This window comes from Moschus berezovskii, chromosome 10 (genome assembly GCF_049115385.1).
Source record: "Moschus berezovskii isolate FMDL1 chromosome 10, NW_MosBer_1.0, whole genome shotgun sequence".
In the NCBI taxonomy this organism is placed as follows: domain Eukaryota; kingdom Metazoa; phylum Chordata; class Mammalia; order Artiodactyla; family Moschidae; genus Moschus; species Moschus berezovskii.
The window spans coordinates 95,687,167-95,710,092 of NC_142469.1; the positions used below are offsets into that span (position 1 = coordinate 95,687,167).

At 41.2% G+C, this 22,926-nt stretch overlaps 1 protein-coding gene across 1 annotated transcript in view; it reads left to right on the forward strand.

The window, feature by feature from the left end:
* CCDC170 (coiled-coil domain containing 170) overlaps positions 1-21,632 on the forward strand; it is a 112,635-nt gene extending 91,003 nt beyond the window's left edge. The window contains exons 9-12 of the mRNA XM_055433217.2: positions 2,085-2,258; positions 4,973-5,215; positions 16,277-16,513; positions 18,629-21,632. Coding sequence (XP_055289192.2) covers positions 2,085-2,258; positions 4,973-5,215; positions 16,277-16,513; positions 18,629-18,817 — 843 coding nt within the window. The 3' untranslated portion in view covers positions 18,818-21,632. The remainder of the gene's footprint in view (positions 1-2,084; positions 2,259-4,972; positions 5,216-16,276; positions 16,514-18,628) is intronic.
* Positions 21,633-22,926: the final 1,294 nt, after the last annotated feature.

Below are 22,926 nucleotides of genomic sequence, written 5' to 3' on the forward strand. Positions count from 1 at the left end.
TGCTTCTTGTCCTGAATGCAGGTTTCTCAGGAGACAGGTAAAGTGATCTGGTTTCCCATCTACTTAAGAATTTTCCAGTTTGCTGTGATTCACACAGCCAAAGGCTTTAGCGTAGTAAATGAAGCAGAAGTAGATTTTTTTTTTTTTAAATTCTCTTGCTTTTTCTAGGCATGTAAGATTGAAAAGCAAAGGTGTACAGAGATTAAATTTAAATACAGGTAATTGAAATTTACACAGCATAGAATATATTCATGCTAAGTTGTGATTCATTGTGATCAAATGAACAAAATGTATAGAAATCCTTTCAGCAACTTTAACTTTCTGAGGCTTGGCCAAGATTCTTGAAAAGGCACTTCCTCTTTGGGGTCTTGGCTCCCTCTTATCTTAATCCCCTTTGGCCTGATGTAGATCTTTGCATGCTGAGTGGATGGGGCAATAGAAATAGAAAATGAAGCTTTTATACCTTCACAGAAAAGTTACCAACTCTATTTTATTTAAAATACAAACAATAGCAGTTGTTTCACTTTCATTGGCATAGATTAGAAATGAAATAGTCCATGCTGGGAGTGGGGTGGGGGGATGACAGAGCATTAAGAAGTGACAAACAGATGATGCAGAGACAAACACAGCCTGTGGTTTTGTCACAATACAACTGCGATGCCTGTGATGACTGTGACTTACAGGAAAGATGAAGCTTTATGCATGCTTTTCAACAAAATTGGAAAATATACACTTACAAATACTTCCATCCTGATGACTGAAATATAGGTAGTTCGGGGCTTCAAGCTGGCATGCTTCAGTCATCAGAAAATGATACTTGTTTCAACATATAATTGCCTAAAAATGCCTGTTGGATGAAGAGCTATTGCAACGAGAAGAAATTTCAAAGGTGGAACCCAAATCATGAAATTATGTTACAGAAAGCCCATTGGTTGATTTAATCATCTGTCAAGAACTCAGTAAGCGTTTAATGTCTGATGTGACCAGATGAGTCCCAGAGATCAAGTGGAGGAGGATCCTAGGCTAGTTTTGTGACTTTTATCTACTAAACTATGAACTTTGACTTTCCTGATACAGCTCTATTTTAGAATGTTGGGACTTCCCTGGTGGTCAAGTGGTTAAGACTTTGCCTTCAGTGCAGGGGGTATGGGTTTGATTCCTGGGCGCTAAGATCCCACATGCCTCCCAGTCAAAAACTCAAAATACAAACCAGAAGCAATACTGTAACAAATTCAATACAGAGTTTAAAAAAAAAGCTGTTCCTTTATCCTTGATACTTAAACACTTTTAAGGGCGTTTTCTAAAGAATTTTAACTTAAATAAAAACATTGTCCACATTTGTTTGTATGGAGAGCTCTGGTTTTAGAGTGATTTGTAGAACCAGAACCCAGGAAGAGTAAAGTGGTTGGCTAAGTGGTCAGTTTCCACCTTGGAGGCCAGGGCTCACTTAGGTGGGCAAAATTGCCATGGAAGGTATGTAGATGATTGGTCTGCAGGGCCTGGATTAGCCAGTAGATCCCAGGGGCTGGGAGGGTCATGGTAGCAGCAGCATCTAGCCAAAGCAGAGAGATGTGGATGTAGTCAGGGACATGCTTCATTTGTCAGATGGCCGGGCTTCCTAGGTGGCTCAGTGTGAATTATCTGTCTGCCAATGCAAGAGACCTGGTTCAATCCCTGAGTTGGGAAGATCCCCTGAGCTAGGGAAGGAAATGGCAACCCACTCCAGTTTTACTACCTAGGAAATCCCATGGACAGAGGAGTCTGGGGGGCTACAGTCCCTGGGGTCACAAAAGAGTCAGACACGACTTAGCGACTAAACAACACAGGGTTAAGAAGAATGTGCAATGTTAGACTAAACATCAAGGCCATTGATCAGAAGAGTCAAGAAAATTTGGACAAGAAACAGAACATGGAGCTCGCAGGGTGGTTCAAGAATTCGTCACCAAGCACTGGAGTCAGGGGCTGGGCTCTGTACTGGGTTTAATGAGAACTACCTATAAGCTTGGGAGAAAGAGAAAGATTCTGTGAGATGGTTTATTAACTCTACTCTTGTGTCCCATTTTTATTTTTGTTCTTGAGTTTAGTATCTTAAATTTCTGGATCAGCTTTCAGAGAAAATGAAGTTGGACCAGATGGCTGCTGAACTTGGCTTTGACATGCGTCTGGATGTAGTGTTAGCTCGCACAGAGCAGCTGGTCCGCCTCGAGAGCAATGCAGTCATTGAAAACAAGACGATCGCCCACAATTTACAGAGAAAGGTAGGGAATATTGCGGGTGTTGTGAGAAGGAAATTCTGAGAAACTTAAATCTTGAAAAATAATGTACTTCCACCATATTTGCCAATGTGGATAGGAAACATACAAATATGTGTTCAGAAGTTGAGTCTTGATTTCAAGCCTGAAGGGAAAGTAAGTGTATCATCCAAGGTTATGTTTAACTATGAGTAACAGAGGTCCAAAGTTGCAGACTCAAGCATTAGAAGTAATTTTGTTGTTTTGCTTTTTGTTTTTGGTATTTTTTCCTAATATACATTTCTGGAGGTAGCAGCTTAGGGTGAATGTGACATCTCTGCTCTGTAAAGTTTCCAAGGACCTAGGCTCTTTTCAGTTAACAATTTCCCATCCCTAGGGTGGTCCTTATGACCATGGGTCACAGAAGTACCTAGGACAGGGCAGAAGTTTAAAAAAAGAAAGGGATGAAGAAGAGAAATGCAAAAGAGCATGCGTGAGCTATCTTTTAAAGGAGGCTCCCAGAGTTTTCTCCATGAACTTGTTTTTATCTCCCACAGCTAGAATGTGTTCTGATGGTTAAACCTAGCTGCAAGGGAGGCTGGAAACTGTAGTCTTTACTCTATAGCCATTTGCCTAGCTGAAAAAAGTCCCTATTTCTAGGACTATAGGAGAAGAGGAGGGTTAAAGCTTATGCCTTTACATAAGCTCTCTTGCACTGGAAAGCAGAGGGGAGAAGCGCTTACTTTCCACTCACTCAAAGGAAGACTTCGGAACAGTTTAGTCTACAGAAATGAATGAACGGATGAAATGGATAAAAACATAATTATTAGTTATATAATTATTGGCACTGGGGAAAGAAAGAGGAAAACACAGATGTATTCTTAGAATAGTTCTTAGAAGAAAATTCTATGGCAGAAATATCGTGTATAGGCTGCTTAATGACTCACATCTGTGTTCTCAATTTGGCTCCACCAAGCTGTATGACATTAGGCAAATTATATACCTTTCTGTCTTCATTTCCTCATATTTAAGATGGGAATAATACCTATCTCATAATGTTAATTTTTTAAAAACAGCATTTTTGAACTCTTGGTTCATAAAAGGTGCTCTATTCATATATGACCTCCATTTATGGTGTCTTAAGGAATATTTTATAAAAGAAAGCAGACAACCCCTATTACCATCAGAGACATGAAATTGAGCTACAGTTCTTTCTGAAGTTCTCAGATAATTGATTTTTCCTCAATATCCAATACTATTCTTTCTTAAGGGTTGTATAATTACTAAAATGACCAGTGTACAGAATTTACCAGGGTAAATTTGCAGTAGAGTGGAACTTGACATGAAGAAGCTCAGGGAAGGGAAATTAGTTACAGAAATACTAAAAGATCTTTGTTAAAAAAGGATATGGGCACGGACATTGCTTGTCACTGTTTGGCAAGATATTTAAGCCCGTATTTCACAAAGTTCTTCACACTTTCAAACACTTTACTAATGCAGATTATATGATTGGAGAAAATGGGATTTTTTTAGCTCTAAGATTCTATATTTCTACACAATTCCAATTTTCAGTGTCTGTAATAGATGAATGAGGTTCCTATACTTAATATTCCACTCACTAATTGTGACATGTGAAGACCAAGAGGATTTTTTTCTCCTTTTAGAGTCCATAATCTTTTTCTAAAAAACATTTCAATTTCTTTCATTAAGTTTGACTGTCAATGCTAAATGCCAAGTGCAGACCTTGTTCAGCTTGGTTCGAGGACGGTATAGGTCTGGTGTATAATAAAGACACTAATGAAATAACACCTTCTTGAAGGTGAATTAACACCTATTTCTAAAATCTTCAACATATAAATAAAGCTTTCCTCAAAATCTCCTTCATGTAGCTTATTTTAAAAACATAGCAAATCCCATGTTTGATGCCACTCAACTTGTTTCTAAATGGTTGAAATTAGTCGGTCTGTGTATTCGGTGCTAATTTGCACTGTATCTTCTTTCAGAAAAGACCAGTGAGAGCATAGTTGCCATGGGGTGTTGGAGAGGATTTTGTCTGTCTTATTATGTTCTGCTCTTGATAAGCTCATTTTAGTAGTTTTAAAAGTAATTTTACATTTTTATTACGATGCACATCATGTTGGAGGGAGTGGGACACTGAAAACCTACTCGTTGGTGCATTTTCTGTGGTTCTTTTGTCTCATACTTTGCAGCTACCAAATTAATTCTTGGAAAAATAGGGATAAAAAAATGCAATTAGGAAAAGGAATCCAATAACCTTTTTTTGGTGGTTTACAAATTAGTCTTATTGAAGTGTAGATAAAGATCAGTATTATCTGAGGAATTCATTTATATTTACTGACTGTTCAATGGTTATTTTAAAAAAATCTCTTGGGAAGGGAGGTAGAAGGGAGGTCCAAGAGGGAGGGGACATATGTATACCTATGACTGATTCATGTTGATGTTTGGCAGAAACCAATGCAATACTGGAGAAGGAAATGGCAACCCACTCCGGTGTTCTTGCCTGGAGAATCCCAGGGACGGCGGAGCCTGGTTGGCTGCCGTCTGTGGTGTCGCACAGAGTCGGACAGGACTGAAGCGATTTAGCAGCAGCAGCAGCACCAACGCAATACTGTAAAGCAATTATCCCGCAATTAAAATTAAATAAATTTAAAAAGAACTAAAAAATAAATGAATGGAATTTCACAGCTAAAATAAAAAATCCTTTTTTTGTATCAAACCAGCTAAAGACTCAGAAGGAAAGATTGGAGAGCAAAGAGCTGCACTTGAACCTCCTCCGGCAGAAAATAGCCCACCTGGAGCAGGAGAAGCAGGTGCGCTCAGCTGTGATGGTGGAGAGGGACGAGGCCAATGTCACCATCAGGAAGCTGCAGAAGAAGGTGGAGAGGCTGCAGAAAGAGCTGAGTGTGTGTCAAGAGCTGAACACCGAGCTCAAAGCCAAACTGGCTGACACCAATGAACTTAAGGCAAGTGCTCAGCTGTGTTTCCTTGTCACTGTTTGTGTTTCCATAAAAATTTATGCAAAAGAGTGATAGCCTTATAAGGGGCACACTAGGGGGGAAAAAAAGCTGAAAACTTTCTCTGATTTTCTAGAGCTGTGAGAAAATGCAACAAATTTCACAAATCAGCAGGTTAGATCAACTTCATGTCTCTTCAATATCTGAAATGAAGCCATCCATAGCTCAAAATTCTCCAAGCAAGGCTTCAGCAGTATGTGAACCGTGAAATTCCAGATGTTCAAGCAGGTTTTAGAAAAGGCAGAGGCACCAGAGATCAAATTGCCAACATCCGCTGGATCATGGAGAAAGCAAGAGAGTTCCAGAAAAACATCTATTTCTGCTTCATTGACTATGCCAAAGCCTTTGACTGTGTGGATCACAATAAACTGTGGAAAATTCTGAAAGAGATGGGGATACCAGATCACCTGACCTGTCTCTTAAGAAACCTGTATGCAGGTCAGGAAGCAACAGTTAGAACTGGCCATGGAACAACAGACTGGTTCCAAATAGGAAAAGGAGTACGTCAAGGTTGTATATTGTCACCCTGCTTATTTAACTTATATGCAGAGTACATCATGAGGAACGCTGGGCTGGAAGAAGCACAAGCTGGAATCAAGATTGCCGGGAGAAATATCAATAACCTCAGATATGCAGATGACACCACCCTTATGGCAGAAAGTGAAGAGAAACTAAAAAGCCTCTTGATGAAAGTGAAAGAGGAGAGTGAAAATGTTGGCTTGAAGCTCAACATTCAGAAAACGAAGATCATGGCATCTGGTCCCATCACTTCATGGGAAATAGATGGGGAAACAGTGGAAACAGTGTCAGACTTTATTTTTTTGGGCTCCCAAATCACTGCAGATGCTGATTGCAGCCATGAAATTAAAAGACGCTTAATCCTTGGAAGGAAAGTTATGACCAACCTAGATAGCATATTAAAAAGCAGAGACATTACTTTGCCAACAAAGGTCTGTCTAGTCAAGGCTATGGTTTTTCCCGTGGTCATGTATGGATGTGAGAGTTGGACTGTGAAGAAAGCTGATCGCCGAAGAATTGATGCTTTTGAACTGTGGTGCTGGAGAAGACTCTTGAGAGTCCCTTGGACTGCAAGGAGATCCAACCAGTCCATTCTGAAGGAGATCGATCCTGGGTGTTCATTGGAAGGACTGATGCTAAAGCTGAAACTGCAATACGTTGGCCACCTCATGTGATGAGTTGACTCACTGGAAAAGAGTCTGATGCTAGGAAGGATTGGGGGTGGGAGGAGATGGGGACGACAGAGAATGAGATGGCTGGATGGCATCACCGACTTGATGGACATGAGTTTGAGTGAACTCCGGGAGTTGGTGATGGACAGGGAGGCCTGGCGTGCTGTGATTCATGGGGTTGCAAAGAGTCGGACACGACTGAGCGACTGAACTGAACTAATAGTTGCTGAATGAAAAATCAATTCAAAAAGGGGTGATGTGATGTACAGAAAATAGAAACATTTCTTCAAAGTGTGGGTGGCTATGATATTAGGAATCATATAGACTTTTTTTTTTGCACTGGCATTGGCTTAGAGAAGATGAGAAAATGAATACCCACAAGTGTTCACTGAGAAGGATCAGGCGGCAGTAGGGTGTGTGTTATGCTGCGGGACAGGGTCACAGCAAGCAGGGAAGAGGGCAGACAGGCTGGGGCCACGTGCTTCCGGGATTCGAGGTCTTTGACTTCTGAGTATAGAGAAGACTGAAATGAAAACATAGGATTTAATTACAATATTCAAATGTCACGTGTGTGTGTGCCCCTGGCAATAATATGTTAACTTCATATACATTGGCATCTCTAGTAGGTACACGTGTTGTGCATACTGGCAACAGTGATGTCCTTCCTCTCTGCAGATGAAGGCTCTGAAATGGAATGTTTCTGAGTCTGGAGACAAGAGCAGTTGGGAAAAGGAATCTGGAATAAAGCCGGCAGTTGAATCTGTGTAGCAGAACCATATCTTAGGGCATAGTTCCCACTCGATTTTCCCTTCTGAGTCATTAGCTCTTCCCTCTGCCAAGCCCTTCTGGCATCAGAACGAGGTAGCTAAACAGAGGCTTGCTTCCCTAGAGAAGGGAAGGGCAGATGTAGCCCAGGGGAAGGGACACATTTGAATGTAAAGGAGGGAGAAGCTAGGGAAAGCATATGATGGGGTCCCTGGGTGAGGAGAAAGTGTCTGAGGTAAGTATCCTGGACACCCTGCTCACACCTTGAAATTGACCTTTAGGGTGTGCGTCTGGTGGGTATGGTGAGAATCCCTGATGTCAGCATGCAGTTGCTCCCACCCTGGCTGGCAGGGGCTGTAGGAGTGCTGGGGCAGGGGGCCTAGACTGCACCCATTCCAGAGTTTGAGGCTCCATTTGCGCCCATGTGGAATATGGAAGGTGGCTAAAGATGTGAGAGGGACAGCGTGCTGTGGGAGCAGGCGGGGGTGACCCTCGCAAGTGACAGACACAGTGACCCGCCATCAGAGGCTCTGGGGCAGATGTCCTAAGTCGTGATCCTGGCTAAGTGTTGTGAGAGTGGCCATAGGACGCCTGGCCCAAGACAACCCTGTGAACCAGAAGCGTTGGGTTAAGAGGAGTCACCCTAGCGGTAGCAGAGAGTGGAAGCAGGAAGCAGCAGGTGGAAACTGAGGGCTGTGTCTGTGGTCTGTTCCTGTTTGGTCTCAGCGACTTAGATCTTAGGTCTTCATCATTTTTTCACTGCGTTATTTTTAATCATTTACAGGCATCTCTCCACTTAACCTTTTCACAAGAAAGCCTGATTCTCATAATGAAGTTTTGCTTTTTAGATGATGTGATTATACAACTTGTGTTTCTGGTCACTATGGCTGGCTTGAGAATTTCCAATTCTAGTAACAACATTGAAAGCAACGTTTTCAAATGTGGAGCACACATCACTGGTGTATGCATAGTACTTCTAGGTGGTACAGGATGGGGTATTACATAATGTTCAATCCTTAGGTGAAAAATGAGTTCCCTTTGATTTTTCTTTCAATTCTTTCACCATCAAGGAGATAATCTTAATTAGAGGTAATTATGTCCTATAACAGACTTCCCTGATGGCTCAGACAGTAAAGAGTCTGCCTACAATGCAGGAGACCTGGGTTCAATCCCTGGGTTGGGAAGATCTCCTGGAGAAGGAAATGGCAACCCACTCCAGTATTCTTGCCTGGAAAATCCCATGGAAGGAGGAGCCTGGTAGGCTACAGTCCATGGGGTCATAAAGAGTCGGACACAACTGAGTGACTTCACTTCACTTCGCTAAGTCCTATAATATATTCTGGTCTATGTTTTAAACAATAAGCTTTATACTCAGTGCTGAGTACCAGCTCCAGTGGATCTGCTGTGCTGTGCTGTGCTTAGTTGCTCAGTTGTGTCTGACTGTTTGTGACCCCATGGACTGTAGCCACCAGCTTCCTCTGTGAATGGGGATTCTCTAGGCAAGAATACTGGAGTGGGTTGCCATGCCCTCCTCCAGGAGATCTTCCCACCCCAGGGAATGGATCCAGTCACTGCATTGCAGGTGGGTTCTTTACAATCTGAGCCACCAGGGAAACCCCCCAGTGGATCTGGGACCCACCCAAGTCCAGGATGATTTTACCTTGAGCTTCTTAATTACACTTCAAAGGCCCTTATTACAAATAATTGACAATCTGAGGTTCTGGTAACATATTTTTTGCATGGGTTGGGGGGACACACTTATTCAATTAAGAATTAATTTCACCATTTATAGATGGTCAATCCAAAATAATCATTTGGATTACATTTCTATGTGTTTTATTTTAAAAATTGAGATAGAAATGACATGCTATACAATTCACCCTTTGAAAGTACAAAGTTCAGTAGTTTTTGGTAATATTTTGACAAGGTTGTACAACTATCCCCATTCCCTAATTTTAGAATTTGTCCATTATCCACCCCCGCAAAAGAAAAAAAAACAAGAGACAAAACTCCATATTCATCCTTTCCTCAAACTCTGTAAATCAATAATCTACTTTCTGTCTCTATGATGATTTAGTTGCTAAGTCATGTCCGATTCTTGAGACTGCACATACTGTAGCCTGCCAGGCTCCTCTGTCCATGGGCTTTTCCAGGCAAAAGTACTGAAGTGTGTTGCCATTTCCTTCTCCAGGGGATCTTCCTGACCCAGAGATTGAACCCAGGTCTCCTGCACTGCAGGAAGATTCTTTACTGATTGAGCTACTGTCTCTATGGATTTGCCCATTCTGGACATTTCATATAAATAGAACCATACAGTATGGAGCCTTTTGCCTCTGGCTTCTTTCACTTTCTGTGTTTTTGAGGTTCACCCATATTGTGATCAGTACTTCATTCCTGTATTAATCAGAGTTCTCCAGAGAAACAGAACTAATTGAATGTGTACATACACACACACACACACACACACACAGATTTATTTTAAGGAAGTGACCCACATAATTATGGAAGCTAGCAAGTTCAGAATCTGCAGGATGAGCCAACAGGCTGGAAACCCAGGAAGAGCCAGTCCAAAGGCTGTCTGCTGGAAGAGTTCTTCTCTTGCTTCAGAGGAAGTCAGTCTTTTATCTATGCAGGCCTTCAACTGATTGGTTGAAGTCCACCCACATTATGTAAGGGAAATGTTAATCTTATACTGAAACACCCTCACAGAAAATTCATGATAATGCTTGACCAAATATCTGGACCTTGTGGCCCAGTCAAATTGACTCATAAACTTAACCATCACATTTCTTTTTAACGGCCGAATAATATTCCACTGTATGGACATACTATGTTTTGTTTATTCAGTATTTGATGGACATTTGGATTATTTCCTTTTTTTTGTTGCTTGTTTATGATGAATAAGTCTGTTTTGAACATTTTCATGACAGTTTTTTTTAATGCATTTCTATGTCTATTGCAAAACATGGTTGAAGACTTTGATGCCTAGCTTACTCAAACCTTCCTTTTAAAGACCTGTGTATTAAATTTCCTCCTGAATTCTAGACCAGGGAAAAGCAGACCTTTCCAGATAAATTACTAAATTTCAGTTTAGCAGGCAAACATAAGTATTGTAGAAATCTGTTTTTGAAAGAAAAAGTCTTGTCTAGATTTTCCCTTCCTGTGTTGAGCCCGAGTAATTTTATTTTAATATTGCTACATATGTACAAACTTAATACTATATAGAAATTTCTTAATCTCATTACATTTTAACCACTGTAAAATCCAAATCAATTTAGAAATCAAAACAAAGTGTAAAACTAGAATTTAAAAGTTGGCAATACTGGGGATTTCCCTTGTGGTCCAGTGGCTAAGACTCTGCTCCCCTATGCAGGGGCCTGTCGGATCCTGGTTGATCCTTATTTGATCCCTGGCAGGATAACTAGATCCCACATGGCACAGCTAAAAATCCCAAGTACCACAGATAAGACCTGGCGCAGCCAAATAAATAAATATATATTTTAAAATGGGCAATATTAATTCACTATGCTAGATTTTATTTCACTGAAATCGCCATTACTAAAAACACATAGTACCAATTGCTTGTGTGTGGTATGGGCTCCTTTGGTTCTGACATGTGGACAGTTTATGTTGTCTAAGAGTGAATTATTAATTCACAAAGTGAATAATTCTACTATGTGCCTTTATGTTGCTGCTGCAGATGCTTTGTTTGTACATATATCATGACACAGTTTGGCCTCCACTTGGCATGAACACATTATTTATGCATTAACTCTACCTTTGCTCTTTCTTCATTAACCTAGGATAATTAAAGATGTGTTACCAATGGGCAGAAGCATAGCCTTAGGCACAAATGCAAATGCAGGGACAGAAACAGGTGGCAGGACTCCAGTCCTTTGCATAACTCATGAAATGCCAGTTGCTTCGTAGCTGGTGTGAGTTATGATTAGTTTCAGCTGAAAAGCCTGAAGCGCACAACAGTGGCTTGGTCAGGAGAGCTGTTTGCTGCTTTCTCACTGAAAGGAAGCATGGATGTAGTCATTCCATGTTTAGGAGGATAGCTTCATGGTCATCACTAATCCTGGCTTGTTCTCTCTGCTTTACTGTCCTGGCAATAATTTTCCTCCTCAAGACCACCTCTTAGGGCAAGCCAGCTACCTGGGCTGTGCCTCATTCCAGGCACGAGGCAGGAAGCAAGGTGGAAGAACACCCAGTATGCCACTTTCCAGGAATAGTACAATACTTCTTAGTCTTCCTTGGTTGGAACTTAGTCCTGGGGCTCACTTAGATGAAGTCAGCCTGAGAGATGGGTCTTTTTTCTGGGAGGTAATAAAAAAAGGAAGACCAGATATTCAGTGGAGAGCTTTCAGACAGTACCACAGGACACAATCTTAGTAGGGAGCTGTGGCCAAAAATCAGTAGTCAGATAACCAGAAAATAGTGGAAACCAATCATTATCTTTCTTGTAGTCTCTCAAGAACACACTCAAAGGGGATAAGAATCTTCAGCCACCAGCAAAGCTCTTCTTACTGACTCTGCTTCCCACGATCCTCCCACACTTCAGAATGCTCTCCAATCCAGCCCGTGTGACCTTAGTTTATATTTTTTCCCCTAACCTACCAATCATGAACTGAGCTCTGATTATGTTGATTCATTGACCTTGAATTGCCCTGGACTCAGCCAGCTTTGAACGTGTGCATCAAGCAGAACCTGTGAGAAAGGACCTCCTGGGTGAGGTGGGGGAGTGGAGGTGAACTCAGCCTGCAAAGTAGAACAGCTTCCCATGATTTCTGCTACAGTTCCCTCCTAGCAAAATCTCTGGGGTTCTTTGCGAAAGGATGCAGCTCCCCTGGGCAACCCTTCTCCTCTGCTGTCCCACCCCCTTTAGAGAGTGCCTATACAGTGCAGGGTTTCTGCACGGTCCTGTTTTTTGTTTGTTTAAACTTTTTATTTTGTGTTGGAGTATAGCTGATTAACAATGTTGTGATAGTTTCAGGTGAACAGCAAAGGGACTCCAGTCATACATATACGTATATCCATTCTCTTACAAACTTTCCTTCCATCCAGGCTAACACATAACATTGAGCAGAGTTCCATGTACTATACAGTAGGTTCTTGTTGGTTATCCATTTTATATATAACAGTGTATACATGACCCTCCCAACGTCCCTAATTATCCCTACCCTCCTGGCAATCCTAAGTTTGTTTTCTGTGAGTCTTTCTCTGTTTTGTTAAGTTCATTTGTATCATTTCTTTTTTGATTCCACATGTAAGGGATGTCATACAATATTTCTTCTCTGTTTGACTTACTTCACTCATTATGATAATCTCTAGGTCTGTCCATGTTGCTTCAAATAGCATTATTTCATTCTTTTTTATAACTGAGTAATATTCCATTTTATACATGTACCACATCTTTATCCATTCCTCTGCTGATGGATATTTCTTGGCTATTGTAAACTGTGCTGCAATGAGCATTGGGATGCATGTATCCTTTTGGATCATGTTTTTCTCCAGATATATGCCCAGAAGTGGGATTGCAGGGTCATATGGTAGATCTATTTTTAGTTTTTTAAGGAACTTTTATACTGTTCTCCATAGTGGTTGTAACCTTAGGGTCCTATTTTCCATGCAATCTCCAGAAAACCTTCCAGGTGAAGATTGTAGCTCCTCTTGTAGATTCAACAGATCAGATTTTAAATTTAATCACCTTCTCTTTCAGGGCCTTTGGCCCTTATAACACAAGAGAGAATCCTTCTCCAGATTTGAAATGCTTTTCCTCCAGGAGGCAGATGCCAGATACGTTATTCACCAGAAGGGAAACTCTCAGAATGTGATCCATCCTGGCTGGGGTCTGCATGGTGCATCAGTCCTGTTTATGACCATCTCAGACCCACCGGGAAAAACTTAGGGACACAGACTCTCACTGAACTCTGGGCTGACTCTGAGAAGCTCCCTAAGTTGGATTAAGAAACCCATTTGCCCTGCTCCCCTCCCAGCAATCTTGTTTGACTTAGGAGGCTGAGAACGCCTTTCCAAATTTGGCTCCCAGTTCTGTCCTGGTGGTTTGGCTTGGACTCTGTAACTTGCTTCCTGACAACAGGAATTCAGGCAGCCCTCAGGACTGTGATAAAGTCTCATATTTTTGAGAAATTCTTGGCTATAAATTCTTCTCATTAGGACTTGATTTACGTGCTTCTAACTCTCCAAGCTGTGTTCCATCTCTTTTGGTAGATGGCCCACTGTAAATGTTTTTACCAAGCTGAGCAGAAAGGCTGAATATATCTCCTCTTCTGTTAACGCGTTTTTAATTCCATGTAGCAATCCCAGAAACTTCTCTTTTTACCCCATATTTTCTCTGCAGCCCTGAGATTGTTGGCCAGTGAAGGGGATCTTTGTGAAAGGGAGATCACTTTGTTTTAAGGTTGATACTGATTTTGCCCATCTAATGTCCCCTATTTGTAAAATATTTTAAAAAATACAGAAAGTATGTTTAGAGCTCTTGTTCATGTAATTTACAAATAAATGTACATATATATTCAAAATTTTTTACTGATAGGATACTTTATACATGCCTCAATCATCCCTGGGAAAGCTCCCTTCTCAAGTTTTTATTTTGAAAAATTTCAAACATATAGAACAGTTGCAAGAATAGCATAACAGACATTCTTCTCCTGTGCATGTAGATTGTTAACATTTTACTGATTGTTATATTTTGCATAATGAGAGAGAGACAAAGGCAGAGAGAGGAATCATTTGAGAGTACATCATGACACTTCATGCCTAAATACTTCCCAGGTATCTCTTAAGAACAAGAGAATTGTTCTGTGTGACCATAGTAAAATAGCTGCGCCCAGGAATCAACACTGAGATACTATTGTAATACAGTGGTACTGATTTACCATCTATATTCAATTACGGGTTTTGATAACTTGGAGTTCATGAATGATCTCCAAGGTCAGCCCCATTTCCTTGTCTCGAGTGCTTGCTCTGCTGCTGCTATTTCATTGACTAGAAAGCTGACTCAGAACCCCTTCCCCTCGAGGTTGCTTTAATTTCCTCTATGTTTCCCAAGCTACAGCAGTTGTTCTTACACCTTCTCAATTGCAAGTCCCACAGCAGCTGTCAGTTTCCCAAGGGATTTCCTCTCTCCTTCATGGAACCAGTAAAAAAAAAATGTTGAACTTGTGCAAGCATGTCTGCCATCAACTTCCTCTCTGCCTGGAAAGGAATTTAGTTTCTTAAGAGGTTGTGTGTGTGTGTGATGGTAGGTAAAAACAAGTTTCTAGTTTAGGCATTTGACTCGAGCTTTCTCAGTTTAATGATGTCACCCAGACAATATAAATCTGATGATTTTCCATCTGGACATCAGTATCCCAAGCAGGCACTTTTCTTCCGTAGCATGTCATAATCCAGTCTGAGAATAGCTCTCCCATTCCTCTGACTTTCCAGAAGTGTTGGAGGACTCTTCAGAGTTTAGGTCAGGTCAGCTTGTGCTCCTCACGCCATAATTCTGGAACTCAGTCTCTGCGAAGATGCTCTCTAACCCCAAGACTCGGTCAAGATTTTCATCTCTGACGGTAGCGTCCAAATGCAGTCTAGGGAAATCACAACAATCTCAAAATCCCTCAGCAATAAACAATCAGCTATCCGACAAACTAAACAATAGTGGTTGCTTTATTATTGTTACTCAAAAAAATAAAAAAGAAGAAGAAGAAGAAAAAAAGAGAAAACCAAAGGAGGATTTCATTCAGGAGCGGCAATATTTTAAAGCACCTTTTTTCCATTTCCCTCTCTTTAGTTTCCTCCCTGCATGGCAGCCTACATCTCCTCACAAGTCCCTCTTGCATCCTCCCAAGTTTCTTCCAAGAGTAGTTTTTGCAGCCTACTTAACAGAGCCTCTTTCCATTCCTCTCTCCGTAGATCAGTTTAGTCTCTCAGGCTTTCTTCTTCCCTGACATTCTCCCCATCATTCAGCTTCACCCTGGGAGCCACAGGATGGGTGTAGATGCAGCAAGAAATTATCCTTCCTTCTTAGGAAAGAAGGGATGTCATGAAAGGGCGAGGGAGGAGACAGCACACACTTGTTATTTGGTATCTTTTATTTTTATTTCTTTCAGATGTTACCTTTAAATGATTTTCAATCAAATTGAAACACAAATTCTTGCTTTTTCTTGGAGACTATGACCGTAGGCCTTGTCTGAACTGTTAGGAGGCTCAGAACTAAGTTCAGAGCTCTGCTAGTCTTTCTGCTTTGTCCATCCCATATGCACTTCTTGATTTATTTTAAAGAAATTTCTTTTGATCCCTTTTAGAGGCTTCTTTGTAAATATGCTTTCTGATCTCAGTTTTATCAGGATGTAATTTGCATACCATAAATCTCACTCTTTTGAAAGTGTACAATTCAGTGGTTTTTAGTATATTCACAGAATTGTGTAAACATCACTGCTATCTAATTTCAGAATATTTTCATCACCCCCAAAAAGAAACCCTGTGTCTGTCAGCAGTTACCCTTCATTCTCTACTCCAGCCCCTGGCCTTTTTCTGGATCCTTCATATAAATGGAATCATACAATAAGTGGTCTTTTTGACTGACTTTTTTCTCTTAACATAATGTTTGCAAGGCTTATCTGTACTGTAATATGTATTGGTACTTTGTTCGTTTTTATTGCTGTATAATACTCTATTGTATGGATATACCACATCTTCTTTATCTATTCATCCATTAATGGATATTCAGGGTATTTTCACCTTTTGGTGATTATGAGTAGTGCTACTAGAAACATTCATTCACAGATTTTGTGTGGACATAAGTTTTTAGTTCTCTTGGATTTATGCACCTTGGAGTGAAATTGCTGGGTCACAGGTCAACTCTGTGTTTACAGTTTGAAAACGGGCCAACTGTTATTCACAGCAGTTACATCATTTTGCATTCCATTATTTATTTATTAAAAAAGTTGTTAAATTAATTTCATTGACTAATGGTTTGTCTTGTTTATACAGTTTTCCTAAATAAATGCAGACAAAATTATCAGCATTCTCTTTGACTTCTTAGATTAAAACTTTGGAACAGACCAAAGCCATTGAAGACCTAAATAAATCCAGAGACAAACTGGAAAAAATGAAGGAGAAAGCTGAGAAAAAGCTGCTCTCTGTCAAATCAGAACTGGAGACTACAGCGCATGAGGCTAAGGAGAATAAAGAGAGGTCCAGGAACATGCTAGAAGTTGTAACCAGTGAAATGAAGACACTAAAAAAATCTCTGGAAGAAGCAGACAAGAGAGAAAGGCAGGTGGGTAGAAATCTGGTGGTGAAACCTTATTTTGGAAAGATAGGACAATTCAAAAGCGTGATAATTATTCATGTATTTCTTTATAACCATTTAATCAGGCTTTCTACATAATTCCAACATATCTATATCTGCCCCCTCCCATCTTTTTGGCATCAAAACAACCATTATGATTTACTCCACTAAGAAAAGAAATTCACCTTTTAATGGCACAAATTGTAGCAAAGAAAAAGACATTAAAGCCATGGAAAGCTTGTGAAAAGCCAGGTTCTGGCTATGGAGAGGTTTTTTTTATTATTATTATATTTGCTGATTGCCTCTGAAGTTCGAGTTATCCCAGATCTTCTAACATTATCCAGGGCTTCAGCCTCAGGAGGGAAATTTTATCTCCAGCAGAGATCAGTTGCAGGAAACGGTCCCAAATCACAAACAGTGGCACCCAGACCCAATGGCCAGCCGAGCCCAGATGTAAACCATAAAACAGAACTTGTGCGCCCGCTGGGTGCAAGGCGGGGTTTTATCTGGTGAGCCCATCAGGAGGTCAGGCAGAAAGAAACATGTCCTGGGCAGCCTGACCCCTGCTTTTGGCTTTCATCTCACTTGCTCTCTGCAGCCCAGAAGGGCACAGTGAGGACTCTGATCCCAGGATATTTTTTTTTCTTTAGCAGCCTCTGCTTTGGCTCATGTGTCAGGCAGAGCTGAGGAAGGCCAAACTCCAAGAGTGAGTGGTCTCAGTGGGAACTTTTCAGCATTTAATAGCTTTGGCCATATTCAGAAGGGTGGAAAAGTTTGAGGAAAGCTTTTTCGCTGGGGAGACTAGGCTGGAGAGAGGGTTTGGTTTCCCATGTTGGACTCAGCATAGGAAGGGGCTTGGGAAGCTAACGAGCACACGGAGATGATGTTTGGACGGCATTCCTCCTGGAGGAACCTCTGTCTTTGGATTGGTTCACACCTTTTCTGAAATGGAAGGGGTCGTCTGGCCATCTCTAGTTGATCTACTGCTGCTTTTGGCTAGAATCACAGCAACCAGTCTGTGAGAATTGAAGAGGTATAAGTCACATATTACCCATCTTCTCTGGTCCCAAACTCCCATTTTTCCTTTTGTGATGGGCAAATAATTGTCCCAGAGAGGCCAATGTGCTGTGAGATGGCAATCTGTGTGATGTGATTTGGTCAACACTTAGAAGTCCTCCATATTCATCAGCTCATACTTCTTCTGCCACTGGTTCTTCCTTTAGTTGAAGAGGTTCATTGCCCAGTTAACACCCCAGTGCATAAGCGTTTATAATGTGACAGACTCAACCACACCAACAATTGTAGAGCATTTCTTAGTGTGCGGAACACATACACGGTCGACTATCGTTTCATTTGATCTGAACTTCAGAACAGGCATGGGAGGTAGGGAGGTAGGTCGCTCATTCCCCCTGGAAGTGAGAAAATGAAATCTTATCAAGGGCAGAGTCTCCTTTAGAGTTGCTGAACTGGGTGTCTTGATTTGGTAGCTCAGGCGGTAAAGAATCTGCCTGCAATGCAGGAGACTCAGGTTTCCACTCCAGCATTCTTGCCTGGAGAATCCCATGGATAGAAGAGCCTGATGGGCTACAGTCCACGGGGTCCCAAAGAGTCAGACAGAAGTGAGTGACTTTACTATTACTACCGCCTTAATTGTCTCATCATAAAAGTGGTTATCTAGAGGGTGGGATGGAGTGGGAGGTAGGTGGGAGGCTCAGGAGGGAGGGGACATACGTACACCTATGGCTGATTCATGTTGATGTATGGCTGAGGCCAACACAATCACCCTCCAACTAAAAGTAAATAAACTAAAGCAATCACCCTCCAATTAAAAGTAAATAAAAAGAAAAGTGGTTATGAAATTGCTGAAAGTTGGTGTCTGAAAGGACTTCAGAGGTAATTTTGTAGGCTAGCCTCCTCCACCTCCCCTTCCTTCTCCTTCTTCATCTTTTTATAAGTGAGAGAATTAACTGAAGAGTGACTCGAGTGAGTATTAGGCTGGCTCATGCAGACCTGGGTTTCCCAGAGGTGTTTGGATTGCATTTGATCTGGCCGTGCTGCCACCGTCTCTTCTCTCGATGAATGTGGTTCTGTTTGCTATTGCAGCTGGTGGACTTCAGGGAGGTGGTTTCGCAGATGCTGGGCTTGAACATGATGAGTCTTGCTCTTCCTGACTATGAAATCATCAAATGTCTGGAAAGGCTGATCCATGCACACCAGCATCACTTTGTCACCTGTGCCTGCCTCAAAGATGTGACTGCAAAGCAAGACGGGCCCCCACAAGGCCACTTATAACTTCTTCACTGAACGCTGTATCTCTTGAGGGAGGTGGAGATGATGAGAGATAGCACGCAATTCTCAATTTCATAAATTCCCCAATCCTTTGAAATTTGATCAGTGTGTGAATATTGCGTTCTCTGATACTGCAAGAATCCATCATGGACAAAAAAGGATCTAAAGAGTGCCATCCTTAGGTAAGTGTTTGGCACTATAAACAACTATCATTTTATTTACTAGCACTTTGGGACTCAAGACAAATTTTACTAGATTGTGTATCTAGAACTGGAAATGACGGTAGGGAATGAACATTTATGTGGTAACTATTATGAGTCAGGGATTCTACTACCCACTTTAATTCTCGTAGTAATAATGTGGAGAAACTGTAATGTTTTTATTTTATAACCTCGCTGAGGCTCAGAGAGGTGATCTTGGTTACCTACCTATGATTAATTACTGACAGAACCAGAATGAATACTACACTGGCTTTGTATCAAAGGCCACACCTTCTCTATTATTTCAGTCTTTCTGTTTCTCTTGAACTCCTGTGATTCTGGTGAAAATTACCTACACCACAAAGGAAGGAAAACATCCTTACAATCAAGGATTGAAGCCCAAAATTGACTGAGATTTATAAGTGAACCCATATGGTTTCTTTAAAAAGCCATATACCTAATTATTTGAATGAAACATACCTAAGTCTGAGGTCCTGTAAAATAAAATTAAAAAAAGTACCTCCTTTAAATGTTGCAAGCACATCACATATGGTAGTAACCTTTAATGTTTGAACAGAGCTGAGCTCTGTACTTGACAAATAAAAACTTTAATATAAAATACTTATAAGACAAAGAAAATCTACACAGTTTATTCACCAGTATATCAAATGTAAGGGGCTTTGCTGGTGGTTCAGATGGTAAGGAATCTGCCTACTATGCAGGAGACCCAGTTTCAATCCCTGGGTGGGTAAGATCCCCTGGAGAAGGAAATGGCAACCCACTCCAGTAATTCTTGCCTGGAGAATTCCATGGACAGAGGAGCCTGGCCAGCTCCAGTCCATGGGGTCGCAAAGAGTTGGACACAACTGAGTGACTTTCTCTTTACTTTTACTTTGTATCAAATGTACTGACAACAGGGATAAGATGGAGATTATATAGTACATTTCTATTATTTTATGTCTTCCTTTTAAATTTCTGTTTCACAAATATTTTTCGGGAAACCATATTCTTAGCTTCCCAAGAAAAACATGTTTGTCTTTGGGCAATAATCTTATTTCTTTCCTCCAAAAAAAATTTTTTTTTTACAATCCCTTAACAAAGCATGAGTGTCTCATTAAAGGAGAAGGAAGAAAATAGTTTCTACCCAAACATTAAGAGAAAATGAAGACTCTAGAAGAAAGGAAATGAGTTTCACACAGTTTGGATGACAGCTGACGTAGAGGGAGCATGACCAAGGGACTCTGCTGGGGGATGGGTCGTCTCTGCCTGGCTTTTCCCGTCACTTGCATTTTGCTGTTGCACAGCCCTGACTGAGGACAGGGGCCAGGTCTGCACAGTGGGGGAGGCAGCTGTGTATTTTCCTAGGGGAAGGTCTGAGGTCTCTGGAGATCCCTTCACATGCTCCAAAGGTGCAGTGGCTGCTGCTCTGGATCACATTCACCTCAGTGGAGAAGGCGACTTCACTCTTTGAGTCCCTGGGGAATGGCAGCGCTGAGTGGTTCTGCTCCAGCCAGGCCACGGAGCACAGTCTGCTGCGGGGTATGAGGGGCAGGTCCAGGGCAGGGGAGAGCAGTCTTGGACATTCCCTCTGTTTTCATTTTCCAGATACTCTCTTTGATGAACTTCATTTACTTTCTCTGTACATTTCCTTTCTACACTCTTCAAAGGTACTTTTAACAACATCACTTTAAAAACATAAGCTGTGTCATAATATTACTTTTCCATTTTGATTTATTAATTCTATTCATTAATTCTATTTCTATACTTATATAAGGGATTAAAAAGGGTCTGGAGTGGTTAGCACTGTACTTTCTCTTTATCATATAGAATTACATTCCATTTATCCAAATAGACATTTAGATAGTATTTCCAATATATAATTCAAGCACAGATACAATCATCTTTAATACACATAGAAATATTTAAAAATCTTTGAATATAATCTTTAGGAATTTCTGATGGAGAGACTGTCTACATGGGATAAGGAAAATAAATTCTGTCTGTGTCCGTATGTCTTTATGCACAGTGAGGATGTGTCATTTGGACACACTGACAACCCTTTAGTAAAGCTATTACCCTCCTTGTTGACGGGCCAGCTGGTTATCGTCCTTCCCTCTGTGGCTTCCTTCCAGAGTTGGCAGGCCAGCTTCATAAAATTTTGTGTTAGATTTTGTTCTTCTATAATATCCATGTATATTTTATGTTGTCCAATAAAATGCATTAGTGTGATGTGATTTTCTAAATAGAGTGTTAAAATATTTAACATTAACTATCCTACTGAATCACTTGAGTGATAACTGCTACTGAGGTTGTTATTCTGATCATTGTCTGAGGCATTTGAATGTATGCACAGAATATCTCAATGAGGAAAAATAAATTTAAACCTGATCCATCTAAATTTCCAGTTTTACTCTGTCTTTCAGATGAACAGTGAGTGATTCAAGGACAAAGAGTGGTAGGTGGAAAAGTTGTTAAAGAATGTCTACGTTATTGATATTGTAGTCATATTTAGGACTTAGAAATGGAGCCTCATTTTCACTGGGGAAGCGTCTCATGGTTACATAATCTTTGACTGAGAAGACTCCACCTGCCTTTCCCAGCAGTAGTCTTATCTCCATTATCACACACCCCATTAACCTCTTTTCAGCACGTGGGGTCTGGATGTTTCCCTTTCCCCTCTGCAACCTCCACCCTATTCTTCTTTTGCCTTTGTATAAAAAGCATCATTCTTTTGAAGCTCCTGCTAACATATAACTTTCTATCCTCATAGCAACTACCTACTAACATCTTTTCTGTTCTTCCTACCTAAGACTGTCAGAATGGTTCAGAGGTGTCTTTCCCACTCCTATCAAATACTGTCTTTGTCCTAGATGACTTTTAAGCCTGTAAAGCAAACCAACACAACATTCTATCTTTAGTTTCTCGTCCATTTCAGCTTTTATACCTTTACCTCCTTTGTTTCATCCACTCACTTCCTGGACTAAAGATCTTTACCACAGCAGTGGTAAAGATTCCTCCTGTGATGCAGGAACTGCAGGAGACACTGGTTTGATCCCTGGATTGGGAAGACTTTCCCTGGAGAAAGAAATGGCAACCAACTGCAGTATTCTTGCCTGGGAAATCCCACGGACAGAGGAGCCTGGGGGGATACAGTTCATAGGGTCACAAGGAGTTGGACACGACTGAAGCAACTGAGCACAGTGTTATTTTTAATGTAGACTACCTTAAACAGGGGCTTCCCCAGTGTCTCAGTGGTAAAGAATATACAATGCAGGAGCCACAGGAGACGTGAGTTTGATCCCTGGGTTGGGAAGATACCCTGGAGGAGGGCATGGCAACCCACTTCAGTATTCTTGCTTAGAGAATCCCATGCACAGAGGAGCCTGGAGGACTACAGTCCACAGGGTCACAAAGAGTCGGACGCTACTTAAGTGATTTAGCATGGTATGGCACCTTAAGCAGAGAGATTTTGGGGAGCCCTGTGGAAAGATCCGGGGTTAGACTAGCTTCAGCATGGCTAGATGCAGGGATTGAACATTGTTTTCTGACTCTCTTTGCTTTCACCCATCTTTTGTCTATGCTTGATTTGTCTTTGTACGTTGGACTCACTTGCTCTTTCTGGAGATGATTTCTCTAGGCTGCCAAGAAAGATGCTCAGAAGCAGTTACAAGATCTTCATAAGTGAGAAACTGAGCTGAGAAAGAGAGATTCTCTGCCTCTAACATTCGTGGAAGACATCTCAAGGAATGGTCTGATCATCTCTTCTTAGTCATATACCCACCACTGAGTCGATCACTGTAGGCAGAAGGATGAGCTCACTGACTTGCGCCCACGCCAACCCCTGCAGTGAGGGTGGGGTGAAGCTCCAGGATAATCTGTTCAACAAGAACCACATGTAAAAATAGAAAACTC